General features: G+C 39.1%; 2 protein-coding genes across 4 annotated transcripts; both read right to left on the reverse strand.

Moving 5' to 3' along the window:
• Window positions 1-289: 289 nt before the first annotated feature.
• LOC117963726 (receptor-type guanylate cyclase gcy-4-like) lies at window positions 290-8,240 on the reverse strand. Its single transcript, XM_034904753.2, has 8 exons — window positions 8,002-8,240; window positions 4,969-6,103; window positions 3,756-3,890; window positions 2,863-3,037; window positions 2,158-2,256; window positions 1,736-1,827; window positions 1,021-1,152; window positions 290-903 (listed from the first exon to the last, which is right to left on the reverse strand). The coding sequence occupies exons 1-8, from the start codon at window positions 8,175-8,177 to the stop codon at window positions 574-576; spliced, it is 2,274 nt and encodes a 757-aa protein (XP_034760644.2). The 5' UTR covers window positions 8,178-8,240; the 3' UTR covers window positions 290-573.
• Window positions 8,241-10,787: 2,547 nt separating this feature from the next.
• Window positions 10,788-19,300, reverse strand: LOC131698817 (uncharacterized protein KIAA2013 homolog). 3 transcript variants are annotated; one of them, XM_058993080.1, is made up of 3 exons: window positions 17,355-19,300; window positions 14,792-15,645; window positions 10,788-13,214 (listed from the first exon to the last, which is right to left on the reverse strand). In XM_058993080.1, exons 1-3 carry the CDS (start codon window positions 18,301-18,303, stop codon window positions 13,188-13,190), a joined length of 1,830 nt encoding a protein of 609 aa, XP_058849063.1. In that variant the 5' UTR covers window positions 18,304-19,300; the 3' UTR covers window positions 10,788-13,187. The 3 variants fall into 3 exon arrangements, with proteins under 3 accessions (XP_058849063.1, XP_058849064.1, XP_058849062.1); XM_058993081.1 differs by having other exon boundaries at window positions 10,788-12,954; window positions 17,355-19,299; XM_058993079.1 differs by having other exon boundaries at window positions 10,788-13,217; window positions 17,355-19,299.
• Between the last annotated feature and the right edge of the window lie 1,043 nt (window positions 19,301-20,343).

A 20,343-nucleotide genomic window follows, 5' to 3' on the forward strand; every position in this document is an offset into this window, starting at 1 on the left:
TTAAAGACTGGCGTGTTTTGTTGTTTTTTTTTTTTATTATTTTGTTTTTGTTTCTAAAGAGGAGCACATCAGAACAAAGTAAACCATTCATGCAAATATCTTGCACACACTCGAACGGCTGGTGCATTTTAATGATAATAAGTACATTCAGTCCCATTTGTAAAACATTTTACTTTATCTCTTTGTGAGTATTATATATATATATATATATATATATATATATATATATATATATATATATATATATATATATATATATATATATATATATATATTACAGTATGCCGACTAGCTAACACTGTTACTTTCTGTTTTTCGAATTATGTCTTTGTATATGTCAATTTTATATATTATCTTCAATAACCACCACGCTTTGTTTAGTACAAACTATTTGTTGTTTAAGCAACTAAAATTGATGAAAAAGAAATACACAGCTGAAAAAAATATTAAATGTTCCAGTCACAGTTTCAAGTAGAAAGCAGGTTGCTACAACGACGTGCATTTTGTCATACAACTTAAACAAAAATGATAACATCTCTTTGTTCTTCACCACGCCCGTGATTTTATTTTCCTTTAACTGTTATCAGCAGAGCCTGGAAGGAGACTGGCTTTGTCGCCCCCATTAATCCCATGGCTGCCACGTGACAGCCCGTTTCTGGCCCAGATTTCGGGACTGTTTTCCTGGCTAATGTATCCTTGCACGCCGTGCGTCATGTATCCCAGGGTGGCTGTGGGGCCGCTGTCAGTCTTCTGGTTAGCCGGGAGCTTTTGCATCAACGCTGACACCCGCAGCGGGCTCGGCGCTCCCTCATCTGAATCCAGCCTTTTGTTATTATTAGCGCCGGGGTCCTGCAAAGATACCGGGGTGGTCCTTTCACTCAGCACTGTAATGCTCGCGTTGGACTTGAAAACAAAGCAGACGTGAAACATATTGAGAGGGCACCCTCGAAAGACACTGGCAGCAAGCACTTTTACAGGATTGTGTGACTATAATTACAATTCATTCGAAATTCTCATTACCTGTGTCGCGCTGGCGTTTTCGACTTTCTTTTTCCTCGATAAATTTGGATTCCAGTGACAAACCAGACTGTCGTTCTGCACGCTGTAATTCTTGTGTCCCATCAGCCAGTATGTCTTCAGTTTACCTTTCCCCTGTGGATAAAACAGAACTTAAAAGCTGTCAATAAACTATTCATTATATTACAACAACCCAATTGGAATACCAATAAAATAGCAGTGAAAAAGAACTAATAGCAGGCTATGGTACCTTAATAGATTATATTTCTTCAAAACATTGTGACGCCATTGCATATCATGTAGCATTTCAATATGTTGCTGCTAAAATTCAACTGTAGAGCTGGGTTTGTGATGTAATTGCATTGCCTTTGCATTCAGTCCTTGATTCAAACCAACGATCTACGATGATACAGCAAGAATGAGCTAGGATTTAACAGCAATTACTGCCTAATGAAAAAGTCAGTCAGGACTAGATATTCTGAATGGTCGTTCTCTCATGTACTCTGTAAAACAAATGGGCTTTAATTACACTCTTGTACATGTGGCACAGGTTACGTAGCACTGAAAGGGATACACGCGTATTTATTTAACATTCGTCATTTGAAATCCATTAACAACTGTACTATTGCATTACAGATAGGACAACACTTACTGTAGGGTTAGATTCTCCAAGCTGTTTAATCGTTATTTAGTAGCACTTTTTTTTTTTGATTATTACCTTGATTTCAATTTCACCTCGGAGCTGGAGCTCATACGCGTCATCCTTTGTCAATGCAATATAAGTCTCTGAGCTAACGTGAACCTTTTGAGCTGCAAAAAAGGAAAAGAGCAAATAAATATAGAAATACATATAGCAATAAATCCACTGTTAGGGTGGCTCATTGAAGACAAATTAAGAATTAGTTCTGGCAAGCAGATCTTGTGATCTCAAAGTGGCATTTCTTTTTCATGCTTTTTTGTGGCAACTCAATCAAATGATCAGAATTGTTTCTTTGTAAAATAAACTTTAAATAAATAAATAAACTTTGATAGGTGTCCACAGTTAAAATAATTAACATTAATTTTATATATATATATATATATATATATATATATATATATATATATATATATATATATATAATGGAGGGGGGTACCCACGCAAGCTGGTGGATTCCATGCGTGATGCAGTGTTGACAGTATCTCCGAAGAGGCAGTATCGTGGCATCTTGTAGCCCACCACCCCAGCCACGCAGGGACCTGTTAGAGAATAAGCACAGAGCAACAGAGCCGGTAAAACGCAGGGATGGGAGTGTAGGCTCAGAACTCCCCGCAGGAGGATTTGAACCAAGCATTCAATGATGTGAAGAGAACCCACGGAAATATATGAAGTAACGCTGATCACATGCTGTTAAAATTCTACCAAACTTTAAAAATGAATGCTAACTGAGTCATTTGAAAATACATTTGCGGCACTTATGTGACAAAGTCACCCGGGTTTGGAGGAATCTGTGCTTCTGAATCATGTCAGGGGTGGTCAAAGTTGGCCCTTCCACTCCTGGTCTTTGTGCCAACCCTGTTCTAAATTGTTTAATTGAACCAATCAAACATGCATCCAGACCCTGAAGTAGTTAATGATATCATTTCAGCTTTGAAACCTGGAGTGGATCTCCAAGACCGTGACTGGAAGACCCATGCACTTAAATCTGATTAAACCCCAAACCCCATTCCAGCTTGAAACCGGTTTCCTTGCAGGACATATAGAAGGACTGGATACCCCCAATAGGATCAGATCAGAGTGTGTATATATATATATATATATATATATATATATATATATATATATATAAAGGAGATTAATCAGACCTGTGTGGATCCCAGCTCGGAGCTGCAGCCTCTTGGAAGGCATGTGAGGAATCGGCACCTGTCGAATTGCAGCTACCAAATCCAGGGCCATTTTAGCAATCTCGTCTGCATGTTTCTCCCCATTCCTCTCGGGCAGGCCACTCACCACCATGTAGGCATCTCCGATAGTCTCCACCTGCCGGGCAGGAGAGCATTCACAGTAAGACCTAGGGGTGGCACTTTCAGAGTGTTTGGGGCCATGTTTTTTCAAAGCGTTTACTCCTTAAGGTACACAAGGAATTGAGCACTTGTTGTTCAAACTGTTTCTTCTTCATTGACTCAAGTGTCACGAGGAGTAAACTGACAATTTGGATGACCAGATCCTGTTTTGTGCACCTCATTGTAAAAATAAAAAAAACATCATTTTTAATTATGGGACACATGTCTCTTGTACCTTTTATACACATTAAAGCTGTTTGCTTCTCAGCTTGTATATCAAATACACATAATTTTCTCCTTTTAAAAAAAACAGTTCCTGGGAGTAAACGCTTTGAAAATATGTCCCTTAGTCTTTAATTAACGCCTATTAATCTTACAAAAAAATACATAACTAATATAGCATGAAGCATGATTACGTTTCTCATTTTGTGACATGTTATATCACAGAGCACATCTGTTAATTCTAGGCATAGCTCTTAAAATGCTTCTGCGACAATTAAAAATCATAAATTACCAAAAACAGTCAATTAGTGATCCTGATACAGTTCCCCATAGCCAACATGGCCTAACCCTGATTTAAATAAATCATGAAATAACAAGGGGGACTGCACTGCAAAAAAGAGCGGAGCTTCACGTCCCTTTCAATTGAATAGCCTGTTTATAATTTACACAGACAATGCTCCTATTGTGTGTACCTTGTAGACATCATAGGAGTCTATGCGAGTGTCAAAACACACATAGAGGTTGTTCAGCATCTCCACCACCTGCAGAGGGGTGCATGAGGCAGAGATGGAGGTGAACCCCACTATATCAGAGAAGAAAATGGTCACCTGATCGAGGAGAGACAGAGAGAACACAGGATAGGACACATTAGAGTCAGGCGGTGGGTGCTGTACAATACAGAACAGACTGATATTATCTTTCAGCGACTGCTGGTTCTTAAAGCTTGTGTATTTACAATTCAAATGAGCTGTCCTTAGCAGAACATTAGATCTGAGCTTTTGGTTTCTTTATCATCTGATCATGCTCTGCTTGGCCTGTTGCGTTTGATGCAATGAGATTTTAATCCCAGTACTCTTGTTTGACCCCATGGATGCCCATTGGCATTGTTTAAATGAAATCAATTTTGCTATATATATATACATATAGCTTGTGTAGGGAGACATGGTTCGGTATCAGTTCTTTCCCAATACGTTAGGTTTGTGGGGGGATAGAACACCACTGTAGAATCTTTAACCCTACAGTCAATTTGGTCAAATGGGACCCCGCAAAAATGGTATTGGATTGTTTAAATGCATCATCGATGTGGTAATTTCCTGTTAAAGAGAAAGCTAATTCATCCCTGAAAGGCATTTCTGACATGCAGTTCTCTTTCTGTTCTCAGAAATATTCATTTACCTGATAATGAATATGAAACAGTATAATTGCAGGTAATTATTGAGACAACACACAGCATGCAAATGTTAAGAGAAACCATTCTCTGTACTCCACACACCTGGAAGTAATTTAGTTCCCTATTTCATTTTTTTTTTTTTTGTAAAATAAATACTAATTCAAACTAAATTACAGCAACTCTTTCGGTGGTCTTTCATTCTAAAGCCTTTGTAGATTAATTAAGTGCTATTTACAGAAATGTTTCGATTAACCCTTACCTCACACAGGGAGCGAGCACACTGTCAAACAGCGGCTACTTACTGTATATTTTGTTCCTAATATGGTTTTGTAATAAGCATCATCAAAGATGTTTAAATAAATTGTGCCGATTTTATTAAAGACTATTCATTTTTCAGAAAGTCCTCCATAATAACTAAATGGAGTAAACATGTTACTGGTAAGCCTTAAACCCGTTGACCAAGTAGTTACTGCCTTGTCCCTAGGGATATTTAAGACCCCTCTACAATGCCTTACCCTTTCGTAACTCTCGGCTTCCACGTGCTTATTTCTCCGGAGTTGCTTGGCTACGGATTTGGGCAGCATCTGGTGAAGGAGATCTTCCGCAAGACGCCTCTCCTGTTTGAGATCCTCGGTCCTCTCCTTGAGGCTCCTTGCGTAGTTCTGTATCCACTCTGTCATCTGCTTGAAGGACACCAGGACTATGGGGTAGATGAGGCAGGCTATGGTTAAGAGGCTGATCTTGAGGCTCACGGCTGAGAGAAAGTCTCTCGATTTCTTTTTCAAAGTTTGGCTGCCCCTCTGGAGCAAGCAGTCCTGAACGTCAGCCAGCCCATGAACAAAGGCGTCCATGCAGTTGGCGGGAGGTAAATCTAAGGAGGCCCCAAAGGGCATGGGAAGGGAAGTGTCTTTAAACTGTGTGAAGTACAGTGAAAGGTTGCCGTTCTCCAGCCAGCATTTCTGCAAGTTGTCAGACACCAGTATTGCAAAGTTCAAGGTGCTTATGGTCTGCTGCCAAGAAGTCTGAAAGCTGGTGATGGATCCAGAACTTTGTATCTTGGTGGCCACCTCTTTGACCCAGGTTAGAAGCCTGAGTGACAACACGTCTGCCCAATCGGGATTGAGCCTCACCAGCTCCAGATCCTGTTCAAGGTCCCCCCAAACTTCCATGAGCTTTGTGATCGCCAGCGAGAAAGCAGCAGCCTCAGCAGTGTCGTTGATATCTGAGGTCTCCTTTCTCCAGGTCATGTTGAGCACTGTGGAGATTTCATCCAGACGTTTGCCACAACCTTGATCCTTGCCTTCCGCGCATTCTCGTACATCCATGCCCTGCTCCACCTCCATGCAGAGATGGTTAATCCTGACCATCAAGTGGCTGCTGATTTGAGGACAGGTCCCAGACAGGGTCTTGTTGAGGCTGGCCAGTCGGCAGGCTTCTCGTTCCTGCTGCAGCCGGTCAATGAGTTTGATGATGAGGAGGTTCCTGCATGAAATGAGGTTGTGAAGGGCAGCCTCAGTGTTCCTCCACACCTCCAGGCTGCTGCTCAGCTCCAAGGAGACTGATCCCAGGAGAGCCACCAGAGAGAGGACACAGGCGGTCAGGATCTTACGGACCGTGCGGCTACTTCCAGTATTCGAGGACAGGGAACATCTATGAGACAAGAGCGATTCGAAATGAAAACCGGCATGTTGGATTTATTATTATGATTAGGATTAATATTTATTAGCAATAATTAGACCACTGTAAAGCAAGCACCAGGTTTGCAGGAACAACCTGACAGCAGCAGCATGACTAGGTTCAATAATAATAATAATAATAATAATAATAATAATAATAATAATAATAATAATAATAATAGAAATTAACCCACAGTTTAAATATACATTCACTCTAAGATTATATATTGTACTTTGGGCTATAGGGAATTAGCTTGACCAGAAACCTATCTGTTTATTTATTAATTTATGTGATATATTTTTTAATCAAATAAAGTTTTTTTTTTCAGTCTGCAGGAGAATTAGTGACTTTCTCATTACATTACAAAACAAATAACAATGATTGAAAAATACATTATTATTATTATTATTATTATTATTATTATTATTATTATTATTATTATTGTTGTTGTTGTTATTGTTATTGTTATTATTATCATTATTATTATTATTAGTAGTAGTAATGTAGTATGTATGTATGTATGTATGTATGTATTACTAATAATTATTAGTCCCGAAAAGGTTTAAATCATATGACTTGCATTCACACTCAAACATTTACCGCACTATTTTTTTTTTTTTTTTTGTAAAATGATAATCAAAGGAAAGGGTTTCATTGTATTAATTTAAACACATGGATTCTTTATTTTGTAGATTTATAAAATGGGTTATTTAATTTTAGAAACAATGTAAACGTTTTGTAAATATGGCGCAGTGATCTCTGTAGTTAAAATAATTACGTAACACTTCCCTTTCAAACCCGTTCACCTATCAGAGCATTGCGAGCTCGTATTTTTTTGTTAATTACAGCAACAACAAAAAAAACCCCCAAAAAACAATATAAATCTAAACGAATAACTGTAGGACGTTCTATTGAAATATAACATCCAGTTTAAAAAAGCATTCAAATAAAGTACACTTCGTTTTTAAAATGGTTAACAGACACTACATACATGCTTAATAATGTATAATTATTTTTAAACATAAAAAATAGACATTGAATTTTAATGTGTGCTGTCGATGGGAAAGAAAAACTGCATTACTTTTGTTTGAAAGAAAAAATAATGTTAATAATTTAAAAACACTGGTGATTAAAACAAAATAATGCCGCAGAATAACACATTTTATTTATTTATTTATTTATTTATTTATTTATTTATTTATTTAATTTAGGCTCATTCTGTTAAAATATTAATATGTGAAATATAAAGTTTTTATTTTTTTAAATAGTCGATATATTTATTTGGATGACTTATTCAAGAAAACGTTATTATTATTATTATTATTATTATTATTATTATTATTATTATTATTATTATTATTATTGAAATATAGACAGCATTTTCCCCGGACACAGTAGCAGTAGGCATTAGAATCTCATCATTCTACAAAACTATTATGCAAAACATATGGCGGTATCCTTTACAGTGGCAAGCTGAATCGTGTAATAAAATGCAGTACACAATATATTCGATTAAGAAAAACGCAGTTTGTGTGTAATATCTGATTTAACACAAATGTCTTTAAAACACTGTACGTGTTTCCTAAAATAAACACACTATTGTGTAATATTTTGTAATGTGTTTTGTTTTTCAGAAATAGCACACACTGTAAATAACTCCCGTGCAACGCCTTGATAGAATTTTATAATAAATACTGAAATAACTCGCGTGCAAATATGCTAACGCTCTTATAAAAACGAAACGCCTTGCTGTAATTGTAATACATGCTGTAGCCTATTTAAATATTGAAAGCGTTGGGTATATTTAATCCTGTACCAGTTTGATAGCTCCGTTGCCACTCTATAGTCAGTAATGTTATCAGTTCGTTTACCTGCAGATCTCGCAGTCGCTATCGGTATCTTCTAGTTGGTCTCTTGGATGAGACCTCTTCCCCCGCTCCTTCCCTCGTCTGTGCTTAATTTGGCTGAATGTCTCTTTCAGTGAAGAAGAAGAGAGCGTGCCCGAGACAAAGCAGTCGGTTTTCATAGACCTCCCTTCTCCGGACATCAGCCCTTTATTGCGGGGTGTTTCAACAGCACCGTCCCAAACTGAACTCCGCTCGACGCAGTGCAGAGCCTGTCAAAGAAGTGCCAAGCGCGCACTGATACTGTATCCGCACCTGTGGCGATGAGGTCAAACTAGTCCCCTATTCCAGACTGGCAATAACTTTTAAAATTCTTGATATTAACAAATACAAAATAATAAATCAGCCCGTCACTTGGTATTATTTTTAAAAGCTTTAATACGTTTTAAAAGCCGGCGGTGTAGCTTTGCAAGAATGAAAAATGAAAAGTATCTGCTCCTGCGGACTGGGTGTGCGTATGCTAGTGTGGAAAATCAATCTCTCGTTTTATTCACCGTTTTCACAATGGGATATTGTTCATTATTGTATTGCTTCGCAAAGCACGGCTGGACACCGATAACCGTCTTTACAAGCCTAAATTACTAGTTGCTGTATTACAGTTGCTATATTGAATCCTGACACTGCAAATACATGGCAAATACATTCTACAATTGCTATAGCTTTCTATAAACTGTAGTCTGCTTATTGAAAATAATAATACAGGCTACAATGTTGTTTTTTTTACTTTTTAAATGTTAAATGTATCTGATTTTTTCCTGTGTTTTTTATTCCTCAAAATATTGAAACATCGACGTTTATTCCCTTACGTTAGTGGTTAAAATGTGCACAAGAATACTGGTATCCAAAACTAGATCTTACGTGTCTAGTAATGTTCAATCGTGTCTTTTTACATTTAAAGTAAATAAATACAAACATGCATAAATAAACAATACATGAATACATCGATTGTTTTCGGCATTGTTGCAGCACGATGCTATGCATGTACGATCCGCTGATACAAAGCCTAGCTATATGCCAGTGCATAACACCATTGGACCTGTGTTATTTAAAGATATCCACCGTTATAACGAGGACAGGTTAAATACAAAGCATGACATTTTTGTAATTGAAAAATAAAATTGTTTTTCCGATGATGAATGCAGAGTCGACTATATCTTGATCCGTTATTCCGATAGCCCTATGTCGCAAACAATACTCTATCCAATGAACTATAAACGAATGTAATGGAGTTGCAAACTGTTAGAAAAGACTATTTTCTGACGCACGATTTAAATAGATTCGTATGATGTTTTTTTTTCCTCCATTTAAATGCAACATGCATGATGGGGCCGGGGGTGGGGTTAGAGTTGCACCACATGTTCTAACCGAAAATCTAATCTCAAATAAAATATACAACATATTTTATATTAGAATATTGATTCGTAAGCATGACCACAGCTTCAGTTACGTGCTTCAGATACCTTGGCAAGTCTAAAAAACAACTGATATTAAGTAAAAAGAACCTGCCTCCATAAGATCAAATATAATCCCCTCAAACTGTTTATTCATTATGAATTTCAAAGGCACTAACTTGGCACGTTATCCATTCAATGACTGAAAAAATACGTGTCTAAATGTTGTTTTTATCTTTTAATAATAATAATAATAATAATAATAATAATAATAATAATAATAATAATAATAATAATAATAATATGAAGCACCTTGCATTGCACCTTTCCAAAATTGCACCCTTTTCCGATCATGCTTTTGGTTAAATATTCATGCTTTCAACGTGCGTGCGTGTGTGTGTGTGTGTGTGTGTGTGTGTTTATTGGTGACTAATTTGAGAGGCTCATTAGAATTGGAAAGCCTTTTGATGTGCACTGGTGGAGAGGCTATGTGCTTCTACACGCCAGCTGAGACCTGCGTGTGTTCTGGAGCCAAGGGCATAGATCGGCTCTACTGCTGGACCTCCTAAGGGCTGCTTTAACCATTCTCCTTTCATCTCCCGTTCGAACGCTTTCTCGTATATTCAGGATGGACCATTCCATTACGGCTTTTTTTTTTCGCTAGTTCTTTTGTTTATCGTTAAAAAAACAACAACCCTCTTCGCTGTGTATGTGCGTGTAAACATGTAAAAATACAAATGGGAAAAATCCAGGCAGACGGACGGGTCTTATTTATAACCCTATATTCTGATAAGCTGTACAAAAACAATGCCCTCGCCAAGTTTATTCACGATTGCATTTATGGAAAACTCTCATTAGAAGGTTAATAAAAAACACTTACTCCTACCGAATACCAATTTAACTGAATGCAGCCATATATGGAAACGCAATGCACTGTAGAAGTCTGATGTGTGTGGAGAGTTTTTTTCCTCTTTTAAATTTAAAAGAATGTGCACTTAATACATTTATATAGACATATTCATGGTTATGGGCAGTAAAGGGTTAATGATGTTTGCGCTAAAATGTAATTGATATGTATTTGTTAACTGTACATGCTTTCTGTGCGCTCAGCTGTTTCGTAAAGCGGGCCTTGTTGACAGTCCAGTTTTAGCTGCTGGGATACAGGATGTTAGCGCCAACTAAATCTACATTTGACATCCTAATAAATTCTATTACATGGGATTTTAAAAAGGCGTGCAAGTCAGCAAATTAAAACAACACCATGTTTTTCTTAATTTATTTTGCACCCAGATATCAAACATAAAAAAACAGCATTTGAAACATTTTGGATGGTCTGTGTAGCCCTTTGTAAGGAAACGTTAGTTATCAATGACATATTCCTTCATTTATTACAATACATCAAACTTAACAGGGCACATACAATTCGGTGGAGCCCCAACCCCATTCTCTGAGAGTTTAACATTATAAGTCTGGCATTTGTTTCTAGTAATTCAGCTTCTTTACAATGAATTGAAGCTAGCAAATGTCGTGCACAGTAAATAAAGTCAATGGGCTTGGTCTCAGACTGTCCTGATAACAAAAGCAAAACGTAAAATACAATTACAATAATAGAAAGAAAGACAAGCGATAAAGAAAGAGGATTTGAGGAGTTGTCCCATATGTAGCCTGCCCTCTTGTGGTTAAAACTAAGTATGACGGAAATTTGTAATGAAAGTTAACGAGACAGTTTTACTATACATTCCCATTGGTTTACATTGCGATGTCCCCTCCACCTCACAACCGTCTTACCTGAGTACTTGTGGAACAGTTAAACTGAGGGAACACAAAGCCTGGCTTGGAACTTGGTTTCAGGAGACTAGGTTTCATGCCACTGCATGGCACACCAGAGGAGACTTGGGGTTTGATACAGCAAAGCTGGTCTCCTGGAACCAGGTTTCAAGCCACTGTTCCTGAAAAGGTGGCTATGTGTTCTCTCAGTCCTATGTGTTCCTACAGTCCTAATTACTCATGTATATGAATTTAAAATAATATGGACGACAAACAAAACAAACATATTGAAAACTTCAGTAGTGGATCTTTTTTAAGTTATTAAATATAATTTTCTTTTTTTCCCACCAATAGGGGTTTTTCAGTACAGCTCCAGTGACGCTGCATGATCCCCACTGTAAATATTGTACCGATCACTAAGTTGCTATAGTGCCAGCCACAGTAAATACAATCCAGCTCCAACGCTCTAACTGCAATGTTTGATTTGTAAAAGGATGAAAAGGCACTGCTCATGCATTTAACTGTGTTTCAGAGAAATCCGATATTAACTCTTGACAACTACTGCAAGAGAAAAAACTATTACAAAATAATATTTTGAAAAATAAATCTTTTGGAATATCCAGTAGTAAAGCACACTTTTTTTTTATCTGTACAAATGATTAAAACACACACAGAACACCACCTCCTCCCCCTTTACATTCTCTACACAATTACCAGGAACAAAAAATCATTTTGCAGTCGATGCTATAGGCATGCGGTTATTTTGATTTTTTTGCAATTCCTTAAATATTTCTAGAAAAGCCCTACATTGCTTATTCCTCACATGATAAATGTACACAGTAGTGCCACTGTGGTAAGTCACCTGTTCTGTTAACCTGTTATAGGCAAAACACACACAAATCTGGATTAACCAGTCCCCAAAGGGACATTCAAGGCTGCTTATTCACTTGTATGGGGGGGGGGGGGATGTGTTATGGGGATTACATTTTACTGCAGTTAACAAGCAACACAGGACTGCCCAGGCTTGATCTTCTTGTTAACCTAGACAAACAGATCAATTTTTATTACGTTAAAGGGCAAGTCGTTTTCAATGTGTGTGTGTGTGTGTGTTTTTAATGTGTTTTAAAGTCGTTTTGATCCAATCTTGTATACATATCCACCTGTTCATTATGTGAGCCTGTGGAATCCTAGTTGCCAGCCCCTTTTGAGTACTTCCTGATTCAAAATAAAATCACATAACGCATCTCCCTTTCAACTCTGCTGGCCCGACCTGACCGTAGTATGAAAAGGTTGTAGCCAAAACAAGTAATAAATAAAATTACATTTAAAGTTACTTATCTTTTAAATATTTCTTTTTTTTTGGTTTGGTTAATTTAATTTCACATTTTCTGGTTGAGTAAAAACAAACAAACAATGACTGCAAATAACATCTCCTACACACATTCAGAAGACTTTCAAACCACACAGCCATTGCATGTACAAACAGAAAGCCAGAGAAATCCTTCTCACTGTATTTTAAAACTAACATCACTGAATCAAGGTGATACCAAGACCATGGAAAGCGTTCCCTCTGAGGTCATTATATTGAAACACTTTTACATTACTAGCTAACCAAGGAGATCAAATCATTTAACAACATCCTTTTTAAACAATTCGCAACAAGAACTTGGAAAAACTTCTGTGTATTTTTTTTCGAAGCTGGGCTCTCGCTGCTTCAGTGTGGATTGTTGGAAATTCAAATAGTTCAAACACTCGGGTCATCCTGTTAAATTAAAACAAACAAAACAAAAAAAAACAACTTAGGACAATGTCTCCTTGTCAGTGTTATAACCTTCACATGTCCCAAACAGATCATCTGAAAGACAGAGAAATCGTCCTTTGTGATAGAGTAGGATCTTCAAACATTACACTCTGCACTGCGGCATGACAACATAACTCAGCAGGTTGCTTTGTAGATTCTTCATATACTTTAACTGCAGGCTGATTCCTAGGCTGTCATAAGTCGTCACTGGGGTTCACTACCTGCTGAGGTCAGAATGTGTCAGAGAAAAAACAGTTTAATCTCTATACTGTATGTAATTTAGAAATAATGGATCTGTAACTCTAACATTAAATACACACCACTTCAGAGACCCGAGACAATGGAGCTATTTCTGAATACTGAACTGATACGTAGCAGAGTGAATGCCCTGAAATCTAAGGTTGTATTCACAATGCTCTATACAATTCATACAAAGAGACACACCTTGAGTCAACTCTTTGATGCGCAACTACAAAGATCTATATTACAGTAGCTACCAGAGTGGGGTCAATTCCAATTCAATTTCCAGGTTATTTTTAAAATCAATTCTCATTTCAGATTCCTTCGAAAGGAACTGACTCAACATTTTAGAGACGCAATCATGGTGGTGCTTGTTCAACTGCTTTCGTTTGAAGCCAGTTTAATTGACCAACCGGGGCTTCAAATGAATTGGTTGCCACTGTGAGAAGCTCATTTAACAGAATACTGATCGTTGCAAATTTGATCGATGATGTGTTGGGATTGATTACAAGGGAATGGGAATTGGAATTGAAAATAATATGGTAGATAATATTGTCAAATGTACTGCAGGGAAATATTGTCAAATGTACCAGAGTGGATTTACTATGGTATCGTGTACACTGAATGACCTGTAAATTACTTTCTGTTTCTTGTAAAATTAATGATTTACGAAGCAGTTTTCTGCCAAAATTATAGGGCATGTTTACGGTAAAGCTTCTATTAGTAAAAGATTAACTAAATAAACCTCTTAAATTAGAATGGTTTAAAGCTAATGCAATAGACATATCCTTTGCATGGACAAACTAAAATATATAAACAGTATGTCAAGTTTCCAGGGAAAGTGGAGAGGAAATAAGGTCTCATTAATAATGCAGTATCACTTTTCAGAAGTTTTTAATACAGCCATGAGTATAATCTACACCTATTATCAATGGATTGTAGATCATATGAATATATTAGTTATTTAATTTAGTAAAGCTAAACTAGATTAGCCAGAAGTGACCCACTGAATTTCAAAATCTTGTTGATCCTTTTTTTTTTTTTTTTTTTTTTTTTACAGCAAGACGCTTTCAACCAAAATAAAAAGGGATGCTGCATGTTTAATGGCGGAGCACACACACACACACACACACACACACACACACATTTTGACAGAAGAGCTTTGCCTATATGGAAATGCAAAAATAAAGGTTTCATTCTCTGAAAGACTGATTTGGATTTGAACAATGAATCTGCTTGTGGTAAGAGACCTTGATAACAAAAAGAAGCAAGGATGTTAACCTTTATTGAATATAAACGTTCATTTTAAGCCAGCACCACACCTTTTTTTGATTGTTGGTACAGTAAAAGGAAAAAGCAAGCTCTGTATAACCACCAAGCACCACAGCAAATCACTGCACCCCAGAATTTAACTGTAAAAGATTTTTTATTATTATTTTTTTATAAAGAGGAAAGGCAGTTGGAAAGATCAGAAGCAGAACAAAAAGAGAAACAGCAGCGGGGGTGGAGGGGGCGACAGCTGTAGCAGCAGCAGCTATGCTGTACATTGTTTCTATACCTTGCTCCTGAACAGCGCTTTAGCACCTGGCCCCCAGTACTCATTGTAGATCAGTTTGAACAAGAAGAGGTGGAACAGGGTTATGAGAGAAGCCACGCTGAACCAGAACAGAAAGGGCAGTCCCGGGTCCTGCTTCGCCATGTGCTCTTCGTGAGCAAGAATGGCTTTCAGGTGAAGGGTGTGCCTCAGATCCTGGAGGTGGGTCAAGTCCGTGGAGATGTACAGCAATGGGGTGATGGGCTGGGTCACCATGACCGGGAAGACGTGCCCTTTGACCTCCGAGGTGAGCTCCACGGGCTCGTTCATGCAGCCGGCCTCGCAGGCGTACAGCTTCACCTGCTTGTCCTGGGGCTTGACCGACAGGTGGAGGAAAGGCTTGCCCTCCGTGTCCAGCAGCACGGCCAGGTTGATGGAGTCTTTGTTGTAGTGGAGGCCCCTCAGGGAGTAGCTGTTGTGCAGCACATCTGGGTCTGCCTGGAACTGGAGGTGGTTCTCGGTAAACTGGAGCCCACCGAAGCTCAGCACCATACCCTGCATGACCCCGTGAACCCCGGCTGCCACCAGGGCCTTGCAGCCCCTCTTCTGCAGGGTGAGGTTCCAGAGGTTGACCAGCTGCAGGATGTGCGCCACACCGCTCACCTGGGACGGCCACAGGTTCTCTGCGTGCATGGTGGCGTGGCCGCTGAAGCAGTGGTCAGCGTAGTTCAGGCTGGACTCCAGCTTCTCGCGCTCCTCTGCGCTGATCTTCTTGTCCAGCAGAGGCGCTGTGAACGTGGAAAGCACGTAGTACAGCGTGGTGTTGACAGTGTCGCTGGAGGGAGTGTGGGCATCCATGATCTTTCTCATCTCCACACCTGGGGGAACAGAAACGGCATTTAAGCATTTTATTTTAGAACACGTTAATCACAGGTTGACTGTCAGTAATAAAAATAAAAGCCCACAACAGCTCAAAAAGGGGGTTGGGGGGTGGAGAAGCTGTAATTTAAAGAATGTTCTGAGATGTCAAACAGAGGGAGGCAGTCCCACTATGTATGGTTTTAGAAAGTAGGTAAAACATGTCAAAACCATGCAAATGTCTCCATGCAAAAGAGCATTTGGGGAGAGCGTATAATCACAGGGAGAATCTGCACTGGAAACATCTGCATTACCTAATTGTGTTTCCTTCTGAAAGTCTAGGCTTTTTAGATTCTTTCTTCAATACAGCATCAAGTGTTACATAATGCCATACTTCACTGATAGAAACTGTAGGTACAGTGTCATAAACCACATAATCACCATAAAATACGCATTTACTGTACAAGGATTTCTTTACCCAATTACTGCAATGTGGATTGTCACCAATTTCTTTAAATGAACAGAATTTAAAGGTCTACTGATGTCACCACAGCAGGTGCAATGAGTACCATCGCTGAACAAAAGGAAGTTAAATGGTAAGCATTTGGCATGTCAAGCTTGTGCAATGATCTGTTGGCTGAAGGAAGACTAGTCAGAAATCTTTATACGATCTAATGAAAAGACACACACCCATACGTACCCCTCAGGGCAAGCAAGGTGGGGATTCACAGACAAAATGGGGCTGTGATTAGTTTTGAACTGCAAATTGTGAATGCACCACTTTTTCCTATGGCAAGAATGGGCTTTACTGTGCTCTGACTGTGTATTTAAAAACCTTTATTATATTGCTTCTTTGTTATACCAGCTATAGGGACTATAAGTCTGAAGTGCTGAGGACTCAAGTCACCAAAAAAGTTATATCACGTGATTCAGCATGCGTAGCTGAATAACTAGGAATTTAGGATATATTCTGCTGTTGTCATTAGAAAAAAAAAAAAAACTGTTTTGTAAACACCACTGCATGAGATTCCTAAGCACTGCTCAAGGTTAAATAGAGTTAGTATAGTATTGCAAGTGCAAACATTCAAATATTAATCAGACCATCCTTGTGATTACTGGGCATGCATGTGATTAAAAAGATGTCATAATGCCAGGGGGCCTTGTGAGTATGTGGCAGCTGTGAGTTGAATAACACTTCACAGAGCTACAATTAAATCAGGGTGGGAAAAGGGTGTGACAGTCTAGTATCATTATCGTACATTCATAATATGCAAATACAGCTCATTTTTATGGTATAGCACCATAAAACGCGATTAAGGTTGCTGCCTTTGCACAACATCAATAAATGCTTTGTTTCTGAACATTTTAAACTTGTGACTGCAGAGCTTTGTGAGAGCATACAGCCTTTAAGCTATGTGTTTTATATAGACTGAATCTTGGGTCATGATGACTGACTAAATTCTGGCCTCTGATTGGCTGGCCTGAATTTGATTAAACTTTGACATTTGATGCAAGAGGTTTTTCACTATTAATATAGGTTACAGTGACCCACTCTATTGCACAGTACTAACACCTGAATGGGTTAGTTTGGTGCAGGCTTTGTGATGAAAACCACTTGTCATATACAGATTAATCTATCCATTAGATTCTGTTCTGCATGCTGAGGATGCAGTATTTTGGTTTCCTACTTCGTAACATATATCTTCACAGCATTCCTATTGACTCTTACCTGAAATGAAGAGGTCAGCCCATGACTGCTGATGCTCCTGGTAAAGGTCCTCTACGCTCATTCTCATCAAGTCTCCCATCTCTCTCCTGGCTCCATCCCTCAGTCTGATCAAAGTTTCTTCCAGCTTTGAGGAGTCAATGGGGTCGGAGGTGTAGACCACCGAAAGCACGTTCTCCGCAAACTCTGACTTAGCGGCGACCTGAAGCCTGCTGCCCATTTTCTTGGTCGCCACCACGACCAGCACGATCTGCTTCTTCTCGGTCAGGACCCTCCCGGTAGACAACATGATATCCTGGTCCTCGATCTTCTCGACGCTGGCCAAAAACTTGCTCCCAAAGGACATAGTCAGGGAGGCAACTTCAAAGGTGGCGGGACGGTCCGTAGGGTTGGAGATGTGAATCCTCTGCAGGTACAGGCTGGGCCGGCTGCGGTGTGCGATGAACTCTTCCCGGAGGGTCACGCAATCACCTTGGGTTGGCCCCATGAGCAGACAACGGACCGAGAGCACAGAACCTTTACGGAACCAAAGCATTACAGCTTGGCTTTCAGATCGCACCTCGGCTGGCTTCAGCGCCACTAAGGGCGGGTACTCAGTCAGGAGAACCGGGGAAGTGCCAGGCTGGGAGGAGGAGACCCAAAGCTTGTTGCTCTCAACGTCCACTAGGAGACGTCCATTCCCAACAACAGCAGGTCCAGACGCCCTGCCTTGTGGCGCTACCATGACCCCTTCCCCCCGGTCCACGAGGGGCTTCCATCTTTGCATTTGGGACTGCAGGCAGACTCCCGTGGCCCCGCGAGGCTCCCCAGAGCTGGTCAAGAAGCGCAGGAGCCCGTCTGAACTGAGGTACCAGTATATAATCATGAAGAGCAGCAACCCAACCAGCATCCTCCTGGCCCAACTGCTGGACAGGAGTCCTGGCAACCCCTTCAGTCTCTGCTGTAGCCACATTGTATTGATTTTTCTTAAAGCTAGAAAAATATATTTTTTATAGATAGATGTAATTTTGTCTTCTCTGTTTGTTTTTTTCAATTTGACAACATGCTTTTTATTCAGAAGCCTTGTGCTTGGCTTCCATTTTCACATCTGAAAGAGTAGTCACACATTCCTTTCTTGTGTCATTTGAAGTTCTCACCCTCGGTAACTAACTATTTTAAATATCAGCGCCAGTCACGTCTCGTTTGTATTTGGTTTGACACCTTTTAAAAACACTCGCATCCATTTCCTAAGAGCCGAGAGATCTATTTGATTGCGCTGGTCTTTGTTTGGTTGCTGTGTCCTTCTTCCTGGTTGAAAATAAATTCCCAGCTACCGGTTTTCAATTGGTCTTTTCACGCATTGGTTCTTACTTTCACAACAAAATACAAAAGAATTGCAAACTGACGAACGTGAAAAGCGATCTCATTCTTCTTCTCGTCTGATTACATTAAGTTACACGACCATTATCAGCTCCAAGTGTCGATACAACTTATATCCTCTCTCCATCATGCACATATGAATAACTAAAAACACATTAACAGAAGCTTTACAGTATGTGTCTCAGTAATGGTGTATACATACTTGTAACGACAATGTCACGACGCATCTACCACACGACACTATCATCAGGTGAATTGGTTACCCCTGTGTAAAACGCGAATATCCCGCACCTGACGTTTAGAAAGCCTCGATCTGGCATGTTTAACGATTCATCTGCAAGGGAGTCCTCTTGTTTTCAATCGAGAGGAGAATGTCTCCCAGACAGCACTAAATTTCGTCCGTTGCTTGTTTGCTTGCTTCCTATCCAAGTCACTCACCGTCTGACACTTGGAGCAACCGTAAACCGTTTTCTAAAAAAAAAAAAAGGAAAACAGGAAGTGTCGCGCTTTATTTTATTTATTTATTTTTTTGCTTTTTTACGGCGTTGTTTCCCTGGTGCTCCACTTTACGACTTTCGTCTCAGTTGTTGCGAGGCAACGTCACGACAGCTTGTGAATATACGGCCACAAGCAGATGTGCGGTTACAAATCTGGCTGAAAAATGACTCGATGGAAAAAGAAAAAAATATATAACTTTAACATGTTTATTAACTATTAAGTTGTGTTAAAAAAAAAGTAACTGCTTCTTTAAATTGCGAGAGTCAATGTTGCTTTAAATTTAGTTGCACGTATCGCACGTACGCCGTGAAACATCTGGATTTGCTGGAATTTGGTTTAACCCCTTAAGGTACACAAGGAATCGGGCAGTTGTTCAAACAGTTTATTCTTAAAATACTTTTGAGAGTGACTCGAATATCACGAGGGAATTGACAATTAGGATGAGCAGGTCCAGTCTGTCAGTACATTTTAAACCCTGTTTCGTGCACACCATTGCAAATATAAGGTTAGCATCATTTTATTTGTGGGACACATGTCCCTTGTACCGTGAAGTGGTAAGTGATGTATAAACACAGGTGCAGAATTCAAACAACAAACGACAGCAAACACGACAAATGCAGCTGTGCAATCACTGGAAAAGTGGAAAATCTACTGGCAGCATCATTGTGTTTTGTTTTTAATTGCCAAATTCTCCAATAAGAAACAACTAAAAGATCACAATTTTAACTTCAGGGCTGAAGAAAGATAAATATGTATATTTCATTGGTCTTATGTTTAGACAAAGGGAGATGGGTAGTTATATTAAATGTGTTTTGTGTAGTTAAATAGGAGAAGCGGAATCAGCTGCCTTAGTGTCAGTATCTTACTGTTAGTAACATTTGCCTTTTTGTTGGGTTATGAGGAGTCAAATTAATGCAACATACGATTTTTTTTTTACTTATTGGCCCTGTTTAAGGTGCATTGTGGGTGTTTTATTGAAATCAATGAAACATAATTAGCTGGAAGAAAATTTTCAAGGAAGAAAAAGTCAGCTAACCCAGTCACACCCCGGATTACACAAGTACCATTCGCCTGCACTCGTTGCATGCAACACGTAATAAAGTTGCATTGGAAAATAATGAGGCTAGCTCACACC

Source organism: Acipenser ruthenus, chromosome 20 (assembly GCF_902713425.1).
Source record: "Acipenser ruthenus chromosome 20, fAciRut3.2 maternal haplotype, whole genome shotgun sequence".
NCBI classification, from domain to species: Eukaryota; Metazoa; Chordata; class Actinopteri; order Acipenseriformes; family Acipenseridae; genus Acipenser; species Acipenser ruthenus.